The sequence below is a fragment of the Odocoileus virginianus genome, chromosome 15 (genome assembly GCF_023699985.2).
Source record: "Odocoileus virginianus isolate 20LAN1187 ecotype Illinois chromosome 15, Ovbor_1.2, whole genome shotgun sequence".
Lineage (NCBI taxonomy): Eukaryota > Metazoa > Chordata > Mammalia > Artiodactyla > Cervidae > Odocoileus > Odocoileus virginianus.
In genome coordinates, this window is record NC_069688.1 from 38,225,999 (window position 1) to 38,238,039 (window position 12,041).

The 12,041-nt window shown below is 35.7% G+C and overlaps 1 protein-coding gene across 5 annotated transcripts in view; it reads left to right on the forward strand.

The window, feature by feature from the left end:
• CSMD3 (CUB and Sushi multiple domains 3) overlaps positions 1-12,041 on the forward strand; it is a 1,331,483-nt gene that overhangs the window by 1,038,001 nt on the left and 281,441 nt on the right. For all 5 annotated transcript variants that reach the window (XM_070477231.1, XM_070477232.1, XM_070477233.1 and 2 more), the window contains 2 exons: positions 1,755-1,893; positions 5,398-5,585. In XM_070477231.1, the coding sequence (XP_070333332.1) occupies positions 1,755-1,893; positions 5,398-5,585 (327 nt within the window). The remainder of the gene's footprint in view (positions 1-1,754; positions 1,894-5,397; positions 5,586-12,041) is intronic.

A 12,041-nucleotide genomic window follows, 5' to 3' on the forward strand; every position in this document is an offset into this window, starting at 1 on the left:
AGATGGAGCTTTGTTTTATTTTAAGGATGAAAGAGACTTGAGTACCTGTGGGCAACAAGGAAGAAGCCAGAGAATAAAGGAGATGAATAAATATAATTCTCAAAAAGAGAAACTGTGTGACCAAATTTAGGGTGTTGTCCTGATTAACAGGAGGAACTCATTACCCTCTTGATTGTAGAGAAAAATACCCAGGGAGCATTAAAGTTTGAAGGAGATCTAGAGAAAGTTGAGATAGTCTGTTTAATTATTTGATATGATATCACAAAAACAGACAGGTGATAGGGTAAATAAATTAAGTCTAAGCAAATAAATATTCTAGGCAGAGTAGGTCATCTGTTGTTACAGCGATACTGAGGCTAAGGTTGCAGAAGGTCATGGGGAAATGAGATAGCAAGCATCCATTATTTAGATGGTAAAAATTACCAAATTCTAATAATGATATTACATATCTAGGCTCAGGCAAAGAACAAAAATCTGAAATGTTGCCAGAACCAAAATTCTCCTTTGAAAACCAGTTTTGTGCTGTCAGAAGAATCCTGTATAACTTATAACTCAATGATAAAATTTACCTGAGAAAAACTGTGACTTCAAAGCTCAGATACAAGTGGAATGATGATATGCGCACGAGACATCATGACACCATGAGAATCCCAGTCTCCATCTCAGTCACTCTCTCTCAGGTGCACACATGTATGTTTACATCCACACTGTCTCACTCCACCACCAGGACCATCCATATCTTGATTGCTCTTAAGTTTCCTAAGCTGCCAACTTAATATATTATTTTCCAATCAAGCTGTGTTTAACAGGCTCTAAAAATAACCCCCTGAAGAATCTATTCTCTGAATTTCTCTGACAATTATTTGAACCTCCATTGAAGTGTTACAGAAACCTTTGTCAGGCCATAATAATAACTGTAGTAACTGTCCATTTTCATCAACAAGTCAGGCAACTAGAAGTTAAGAATATCCTAACATTCAGTATGTGCTGTGCTGTGCTTAGTCTCTCAGACGTGTCTGACTCTTTGCGACCCCCTGGACTCTAGCCCGTCAGGATCCTCGTCCACCCAGACTCTCCAGGCAAGGGTAGTGGAATGCATTGTTATGCCCTCATCCAGGGGATCTTCCTGACCCAGGGATCAAACCCTGGTCTCCTGCATTGCAGGCAGATTCTTTACCAGCTAAGCTACCAGAGAAGTCCTAACATTCAGTTTAGAAGTGTTTTATTATAAAGTTATGTCGGTTCTCAGTTATCCATTTTCACATGTTAACTATTATCAAAGCCTCTTCTTCCATAAATAAAGGTATCAGGGAACATTTGAAAATGAACCAAATACCTCATATTCTATTATCCCACATATTATTAGAGATTTTGCTTTGCTTTGCTTTGTTTTGTTTCTTTTTTTCTCAGTAACCTTCAGAGTTTTTCTTAGTAATTATGAGGAAATCATTTTTACTCCTCTTCTTAATGTGTTTCCCTTAAAAGATTCAAAATAATAATAACAAGGGAGAGAAGTATAAATGTAACTTTTTCTTGTCTTTTAAATCCAATAAAGGAGCTAAATTCACTTTTGTATGTATTTAGCATTTTAATGGTCTTTCTTGAAAGATCATGCAGTATTTAAGCATCAAGTACTATAAAAAATCGAGTTTGTACAAAAACCTCTAAACAATTTTAGATATGTGTTTTCTAAATACTGATAGATAATTAATTTTATTAATCAATTAAGGGGTTTTGTTTGTTTTAAATTAAAGCACCCTGTGGAGGCAATTTAACAGGATCTTCAGGATTTATTCTTTCACCAAACTTCCCTCATCCATATCCCCATAGTAGGGACTGTGACTGGACCATCACCGTCAATGCAGACTATGTTATCTCCTTGGCATTTATCAGGTGAGTTCCTATACCTTTCCACATCTTAAAAATTGTTTTGTTTATTTTGCATTAGCATTTGCACTAGGAAATATTTATTTTTATATGATATTTTACTTTTTTTTTCTTTTTTACCAGTTTCAATACTAATATTTTGCAATAAACAATGTAAAAGTCTCTATATAACAGCATAGATTCCAATGTAGTTCTGCAGGCTAATGAGTGTGCATTTCTCACCAGTTTCCAGTATAGAGGAAACATGTTAAAGGTTGAATAGTTTATTGATTTTCATGAAACATTATCTCCTCATAACCTTTCCTCTCTCCATGAACTTATCATCACTGCTTCAAAAGATGGAAGCAACCTAGATGCCCATCAGCAGACGAATGGATAAGGAAGCTATGGTACATATGCACAATGGAATATTACTCAGCCATTAAAAAGAATTCATTTGAATCAGTTCTAATGAGATGGATGAAACTGGAGCCCATTATACAGAGTGAAGTAAGCCAGAAAGATAAAGACCAATACAGTATACTGACGCATATAGGTGGAATTTAAAAAGATGGTAACAATAACCCTATATGCAAAACAGAAAAAGAGACACAGATGTACAGAACAGACTTTTGGACTCTGTGGGAGAAGGTGAGGGTGGGATGTTCTGAGAGAACAGCATTGGAACAAGTATACTATCAAGGGTGAAACAGATCACCAGCCCAGGTTGGATGCATGAGACAAGTGCTCAGGGCTGGTGCACTGGAAAGACCCAGAGGGATGGGGTGGGGAGGGAGGTGGGAGGGGGGATCAGGATGGGGAATACATGTAAATCCATGGCTGATTCATGTCAATATATGGCAAAAACCACTACAATATTGTAAAGTAATTAGCCTCCAACTAATAAAAATAAATGAAAAAAATAAATAAATAAATAAATAACAGTATAAAAAAAAAAGAAAATGGTTGAACTGAGCCAACAGTGTTGCTGAACAAGGCAGGCATGTTTTCTAAGTTTACAGATCTTACATGAAGATAGAAGATCAGGATATACAAGTAAATAGGAAGCTGTTGTATAACATAGGGAACTCAGCTTGGTGGATGACCTAGAAGGGTGGGATGAGGGGATGAGAGGGAGGCTCTAGATGAAGGAGATACAGGTATACTTACATCTGATTCACACTGTTGCACAACAGAAACTAACACAACATCTTAAAGCAATTAACATACAATTAAAATTTTTTTTAATAAAAGCAAATAGAAAAAATTAAAAAAAAAGATTTTGTGTTTCCTAAAATTAAAGATTAAAATGTCAGCATTTTGAGGAATGTTTTCTCCCATATGTGCACCATCAAAAACATCTTTGAAGTATCTTACCACATACCGTTCTTTCTGGTGGTCTCATTTGACCAACTGTCAAGAATTTGATGGATAATCTTCATGTAATTTCTCAGAAGAACTTGTCTCCTGATAGAACTTTACATGAGGTGTTCAAAATTTACATTTGTTGTTTTAGCAGTATCAGTTGAAAGGTTAGCTTAGTACTGACATAGTGGAGGATGCAACTTCTTGTGTGGCAAAGAAATTGCTGAGTTTAAGCCCCAGCTCTGTTACTGTCATTTGTGTTGCCTTGGGTAAGTTATTATTTGAATGAGTAATATCATAATATATGATCTTATAATAATATTATTTGAGTCTCTGTTTCCTCACATGAAGTAACAGCTGTATCACAAAACCTGGCCTAATTCTTTTCCTTAAGATTTCAATAGGAATGTTAGGTATCAACAACTTGAAGAGTTTCTACCTAGAAATGTTCCTGATCTTAGTGTCCAAGACTAATGTCTGCTGGCTCTTGTAACACAGCTATTCCTTCTGCTAGCGTGTCACACCTGCTTGGCTTTTAGGTAAATTTTTAAGCTGAACATTTTTTCTAATATATGAAAGTGAAAGTCACTCAATCATGTCGGACTCTTTGCGGCCCCATAGACTATACAGTCCATGGAATTCTCCAGGCCACAATATTGGAGTGAGTAGCCTTTCCCTTCTCCAGGGGATCTTCCCAACCCAGGGATCAAACCTAGGTCTTCCATATTTCTGGTGGATTCTTTACCAACTGAGCCACAAAGGAAGCCAATATATGAAAACCAGGTTTAAAAAAAAAAAATTAGAGAAAAGATAATTCAAATTGATTAAAAATTTTGAAAGTATAAATATGTGGAATTTTTATTTCTATAATTTGTAGCAGTGCATTGATAATGGTAACAACAAAGCAACACTTGATGGCAATGTTAGTTTTATGCCAAGACCCAGTTATAAGACAATTTTCTGAAGTAAATATTGTTATTCTCATTTTTATAGTATAGGAAATGGCAGTACAAACATTAAAAATGTCAGGATGTAAGATACAGGGTTCAGTTTACTTAAAAATTGTTTTAGTTAATGACTGAGTGGCAGAAGGTTGTATTACATGAAGTGTGTGAGGAGTTGTTGATTTACTGCTGTATCATTGATTATGTGACCTAAGAGAGACTACTGCCATATCAGATCTCATTGGGAAAATGGAAATGATAATCTCTTCCTTATACCACAGGATTATTGACAAAAAACAAGTTAATATTTATGAAACTGTTTGTAAAAGATAGAATGTACTATCTTTTCAGGTTTTTAGGAAAAATAATCATTATATTTATGTCTCCAGTTTTCTAAGTATGTGGGTTCTATAATCATTATAGGATGAGTCTCATACTTTGAAAGTTGTTAAGGCAAATTTATTATGCAAGTTTTGAAACATTTAAATATTGATTTGAATAGTTTATGGGCTAAAATGTCTTTATTTACACACTGTTTAATTTTGGTGAAGAGTGTATTGGCTCAATTTGCCTACATTAAGTTCTAAGAGAAGAAAATATATTTACTTTCAAGGAAAGAACACCTAGTACAATGTTCAATGCTTTGAGTAATTTAAATGCAGATTTTATCTTTGCAACTTTTGTTTGAATCTGATATGTAGAGTTCAGTTTTAAAACAAAAATGCTCTTCAATTTTGAAGTTCAAGGCAAATAGATTCATGGACAAAGCAAAAAGAGATGCAAAATATCTGGTGAAAAATTTTAAAGTACAGTTAATGTCTTACACATTTTACTGATATAAAGTAATTTAAGGATATGGAGCTAACAAGGACACAAGCATCTTGAACCTAAACTCTAACTGCAAATCCTGTATCCTTCAGCAGCTTACAAATTGTTTGCCTTACAGTCATTTGTATTCCTTTTAGACATAATGCCAACTTAGAAATACTTGAAAATATCAAGATGTCTTCTTTCTTTTTTCAGTGATGATTTTATATGCATATTCAGTGTGCTGTTGCCAGGGGTATTTTCAAATTGACTTATTTTGACAGAATCTGTTATTTTTAAAGATAATGATTGAATTAATATGTAATTTATGGGACTATTATGATTAAAACTTTAGTAATAACAATTCCACTTTTTTTCTTCCTTCCTTCCTTTCTTTCTTTTTCTTTTCTTTTAGTTTTAGCATAGAACCAAACTATGATTTCCTCTATATATATGATGGGCCAGACAGTAATAGTCCCTTGATTGGAAGTTTTCAAGACAGCAAATTACCGGAGAGGATAGAAAGCAGCTCCAATAACATGCATTTGGCTTTTCGGAGTGATGGATCTGTTAGTTACACTGGATTTCATTTAGAGTATAAAGGTAAATGTGAACATTTGATTTTAGCATCATGATTTAAATTGTGAATATTTTATACAAGAGAATAATGTCGTATTGGCCATTGTCAGTGGTTAGTTATATGTGCGGTTCTTAAAGCATACTACCTGCAATTCATCTCACAAAAGAGCACTCACTGTAGACTTTTCCTATGAGTGAGAAGGAAATTAGCATTTCCTAATTACTACCAAAGGAAATGCATCACACAAACAAATAAGCAATTAGGATACTGCAGAAGTTGGCTGAGACCACAAAATATTTCTTAAGAAACAAAGGCATTTTTAGAAGCTGAAGTTTCACTTGAATATCAAATATTCAGAGACTACTCTCACTGATAAAAATACTCAAAAGTATATGATTCACAAAATATTTTAACAACTATGATTCAGAAATATCTGAAAATATTTAAATAGGTCAACATTTAGAATAGGGTGAATATAATATGCTCTAAATCAAATCCCTTATGATTATACACTGAGAGTGAGAAATATATTCAAGGGATTGGATCTGGTAGACAGAGTGCCTGAAGAACTATGGATGGAAGTTAGTGACATTGTACAGGAGACAGGGATCAAGAACATCCCTAAGAAAAAGAAATGCAAAAAAGAAAAATGGTTGTCTGATGAGGCCTTTCAAATAGCTGTGAAAAGAAGAGAAGCTAAAGGCAAAGGAGAAAAGGAAAGATATCTTATCTTTCAAATCAAGATAATATAAGATAAGATATCTTATCTTATGTAATGGGCATGTGCCCATTTGAATACAGAGTTCCAAAGAATAGCAAAGAGAGATAAGAAAGCCTTCCTCAGTGATCAATGCAAAGAAATAGAGGAAAACAATAGAAAGACTAGAAAACAAGGGAAAGACTAGAGATCACTTCAAGAAAATTAGAGATACCAAGGGAACATTTCATGCAAAGATGAGCACAATAAAGGACAGAAATGGTATGGACCTAACAGAAGCATAAGATATTAAGAAGAGGTAGCAAGATAACACAGAATAACTATTAAAAAAAAAAAAAAAAGATCTTCATGACCCGGATAATCACAATGGTGTGATCACTCCCTTAGAGCCAGACATCCTGGAATGTGAAGTCAAGCGGACCTTAGGAAGCATCTTTATGAACAAAGCTAGTGGAGATAATGGAATTTCAGCTGAGCTATTTCAAATCTTAAAAGATGATGCTGTGAAAGTGCTGCACTCAATATGCCAGCAAATTTGGAAAACTCAGCACTGGCCACTGGACTGTAAAGGGTCACTTTCACTCCAATCCCAAAGAAAGGCAATGCCAAAGAATGCTCAAACTACAACACAGTTGTACTCATCTCACATGCACTAGTAAAGTAATGCTCAAAATTCTCCAAGCCAGGCTTCAACAGTGCATGAACTGTGACATTCCAGATGTTTGAGCTGGATTTAGAAAAGGCAGAGGAACAAGAGATCAAATTGCCAACATCTGTTGGATCATTGAAAAAGCAAGAGAGTTCCAGAAAAAACATATACTTCTGTTTTGTCGACTAAGCCAAAGCCTTTGTCTGTGTGAATCACAATAAACTGGAAAATTCTGAAAGAGATGGGAATACGAGACCACCTGACCTGCCTCTTGAGAAATCTGTATGCAGGTCAGAAAGCAACAGTTAGAACTGGACATGGAACAACAGACTGGTTCCAAATAGGGAAAGGAGTAAGTCAAGGCTGTATATTGTCACCATGCTTATTTAATTTATATGCAGAGTACATCGTGAGAAACGCTGGGCTGGATGAAGCACAAGCTGGAATCAAGACTGCCAGGAGAAATATCAATAACCTCAGATATGCAGATGAAGAACTAAAGAGCCTCTTGATGAAAGTGAAAGAGAAGAGTGAAAAAGTTGGCTTAAAGCTCAACATTCAGAACACTAAGATCATGGCATCTGGTCCCATCACCTCATGGGAAATAGATGGGGAAACAGTGGAAACCATGATGGACTTTGTTTTGGGGGGCTCCAAAATCACTGCAGATGGTGACTGCAGCCATGAAATTAAAAGACACTTGCTCCTTGGAAGGAAAGTTATGACCAACCTAGACAGCATATTAAAGAGCAGAGACATTTCTTTGCCAACAAAGGTCCATATAGTCAAAGGTACAGTTTTTCCAGCAGCCATGTATGGATGTAAGTGTTGGATTATATATAAAGAAAGCTGAGTGCTAAAGAGTTGGTGCTCTTGAACTGTGGTGTTGGATAAAACCCTTGTGAGGTGCTTGGACTGCAAGGAGATCTAACCAGTCCATCATAAAGGAAATCAGTCCTGAATATTCATTGGAAAGACTAACGCTGAAGCTGAAACTCCAATACTTTGGTCACCCGATGCGAAGATCTGAGTCACTTGAAAAGACCCTGATGCTGGGAAAGGTTGAAGGCAGGAGGAGAAGGGGACGACAGAGGATGAGATGGTTGGATGGCATCACTGACTCTATGGACATGAGTTTGAGTAAGCTCCGGGAGTTAGTGATGGACAGGGAGGCCTGCCATGCTGCAGTCCATGGGATCACAAAGAGTTCAGTCACGACTCTGAATGTGATATGGTGATGAATATAATATTTTAGAACATTTCTGTCTGTATTTAAATGAGTTAATATTGAAATATATATGGGTATTTCTTGGGGCTTCCCAGGTGGAACTAGTGGTAAAGAAACCTCCTGCAAATGCAGGAGATGTAAGAGAGGTGGGTTTGATCCCAGGGTCGGGAAGGGCACAGCAACCCACTCTAGTATTCTTGCATGGAGAATCTCATGAACAAAGAAGCCTGGTAGGCTAAGGTCCATAAGGTTGCAAAGAGTCAGACATGACTGAAGGGACTTAGCATGCACATGTATGGATATTTATAAATATGTTTTAAGTTTTCTATTCAATGCCTATAGGGACAAATTAGATCTTAGTTGTTTAAAGTTAAATTTTATTTTTCAAAAATTGAGTCTATAAAGAATACTGATAAAGGAGTCATTTGCAAAATGCATACTTTGAATTTATTACTTACTGCTTTGATTTTAATTTTTTCTCCACTATAGAATATTTTCAGTAGCTAAAAGTTATACAGAATAGTAAAACAAACTTCAAAGTATTTGTTATCCAATTTGACAGACTTTTAACATGGTGTTATATTTGCTTCAGATCTTGTTATTCTTGTTTTAAGAAATATTCAATTGAAACTTCTGAATTTGCACTGGGAAGAGGGTTTTGTTTTGTTTTGTTTTTTAGGGCTATCAAAAGAAGTCAAGCTGAAACCCCACCTTAAATACATCTTCAGCTAGAGACAAAGAAAATGTTGGGAGTAGTAGTTTCGGACTTCAAAGGAGAAAAAGGCAATCCACACTGATGGAAAAGTAAATGTTTGATAAATAAATGTTCACTGGGCTGTGCAGAGACAAGGGAATGAAGAGTGGACTCTGCTCTCTAGGCCCTGCTGAGTTTCCACCACTGCAACCTAGCCTATAGTCGTTGCAGATATCTTTGGTCATCATTCAGTCAGTTCAGTCACTCAGTCATGTCCAATAATTTGTGACTTCATGGACTACAGCATGTCAGGCTTCCCTGTCCATGACCAGCTCCCAGAGCTTACTCAAACTCATGTCCATCGAGTAGGTGATGTTATCCAGCAATCTCATCCTCTGTCGTCCCCTTCTCCTCCTGCCTTCAATCTTTTCCAGCATTAGTGTCTTCTAAGAAGTCAGTTTTTCGCATCAGGTGGACAAAGTATTGGAGTTTCAGCTTCAGCATCAGTCCTTCCAATGAATATTCAGGACTGATTTCCTTTAGGATTGACTGGTTTGATCTCCTTGCAGTTGTAGGGACTCTCAAGAGTCTTCTCCAACACCACAGTTCAAAACATCAGTTCTTTGGTGCTCAGCTTTGTTTATGGTCCAGCTGTCACATCCATACATGACTACTGGAAAAGCCATAGCTTTGACTAGATGGACCTGAGTTGGCAAAGTAATGTCTCTCTCTGCCTTTTAATGTGCTGTCTAGGTTGGTCATAACTTTTCTTTTGAGGAGCAAGCATCTTTTTTAATTTCATGGCTTCAGTCACCATCTGCAGTGATTTTGGAGCCAAAGAAAGACAAAGTTTCTCACTGTTTCCATTGTTTCCCCATTTATTTGCCATGAAGTGATGGGACCGGATGCCACGATCTTAAGTTTTTTGAATGTTGAGTTTGATGCCAGCTTTTTCACTCTCCTCTTTCACTTTCATTAAGAGGCTTTCTTCTTTGCTTTCTGCAAAGAAGACCAAAGGGTCCATCTTTGGTCACAGATGTATTCTATTTTAGGTACATGCCCTTTAGCTAAATTCTTAGGTAGCTAAGTGGGAGGCAAGAAGACTTTCTGAGTTTCTGTTTCTTAAAAATAATCACCCTAAATCAATATGTATGCCAAAGAGGCACATTTTGAGATGATAAATTTTGGTCTATGAGTCTCTCATCTTACAGAGCAAAGTAAGAAAATGGCCTCATCAGTGGGAGAATATATGAGCTATTTGGTACCCAACAGTAGGTGATTCTCTGGTGGCTCAGAAGAATCTCAGATTCTTTACCATGCGGGAGAGCAATGAGGGAGACCTGGGTTTAAGCCCTGGGTTGAGAAGATTCTTCAGAGACGACCTCCTGGAGAAGGGAATGGCTACCCACTCCAGTATTCTTGCCTGTAGAATTCCATGGATAGAGGAGCCTAGTGGGCTATAGTTCATAGGGTCGCTCATAACTGAAGTGACTAATGCTTTTCACTTTCAGTAAGAATTTAGGATGACCAGCTATTTATTAGGGTTGTATGAAAATGTTAGCTGCTCCAAACCAGAGGATCATGAGCAAGCTTACACCTGGTGACTATGGGTTAGGAAGCATTGATATTCTGGAGTTGAACTTGAGCGATGTGCCAAACTCTCCCACTGGAAGAGGCTCCCCATGCCATACGCAAGAACCCAACTAACTGGCTATCTGCACAAATCATCAGTAGTCAAGATTATTTTCAGACACTCCTGTTCCTATCATGACAGTACCCTCCTAATTCTGAATTCAATGCTTATCTTTTCCATGTATGTATGCTTGTACATATATTTATATTTTTCATCATGTACATTTCCTTCATTCTATTTTCATAAAACATATTTTCATCATGAACACATTCTTATGAAAATTGTTTTTTCCCTATACATTGTTTCTGAGATATATCAATGATAAGAGACGTGTAGACTTAGTTCATTAATTTCTTTATGATATTCCATCATATGACTATCACAAGTAATTTGTAAATTTTTCTGATAGGTACTTCAGTTTTCTGTTAGGAATCATGATGATATAGTCATTCTTTTGAATGCTTTCTTGAACATATCTATTAGATTCTAAAATATCTGTATATCTAAGAGTGGGAATACTAGATCAAAGGATATAAACCTCTTGAATCTAACTACATATGCCCTAATTACTCCTAGAAGAGGTTATACCAATTTATATTCTCAACAGGAGAGAAAACATTTTCAGAACCTCCACATTTTATGAGCTAAAACTGACAAAAACTTTATACTATTTTTGGGTGTTTGTATGACATAATGATTTAATAAACGTATATATTGAAAAATGATTACTATATTAAGTATATATAGCATCATCACCACTGCATATAGTTACAATTATTTTTTTCTTGTAATGAGAACTTGTTAAGATCTATTCCCCTAGCAACTTTCAAATATAGAATACATGTATTCCTAAGTATTGTCACCATGCTGTATGTTACATCCCTAGAACATACTTATCTTATAACTGGAAGTTTGTACATTTCAGGGAGGAAAAAAATTGTCCTCTGTTCTTCTAGATTCTTCTAGTTAATCTAAGAATTAAATTGGTATGAGACAGATTAACAGGAGAAAATCAAACAAGTTTTAAAATGTGTATACATGGGAGAGACTTATGAAAACTGAAAATCTTTTCCTGAAAACTAACTATCTTCATGCAAGTTTTCAAATGTATAGACATAAAAATGTTCACAGTGCTCTCTTGCATTTTCTGTTGCTGTATTTTTTTTATTAGAATTACTTGGTATTTTTTTTAATATTGCTTTCACATAATTTACTTATTCCCTTCTATTTTCTCTAGATTGGCTTTTATTTTTATAATTAAAAAATAATTAAATAATTTATATTCATATTTTTTTCCTCTTCTAATATGAGCTTTTGAGGGCTGTGTATTTTCTTCAAGGCACCATTGTAGCTGCTTCCCAAATGTTGGAATAGGTAGAGTTTTATTATTTTGCAATTTTAAATTTGTTCTAATTGTACTGCCTTTTGATTTTTTCTCTACTTGAGAGCTATTTACAAGTGTTTACAAGTCTTACAATAAATTTCAGTCTATACTTAATTATGAATTTCTAGCTTACTTGTACTGTGGTCTAATGTGTATGATTCCAGTTCTTGGTG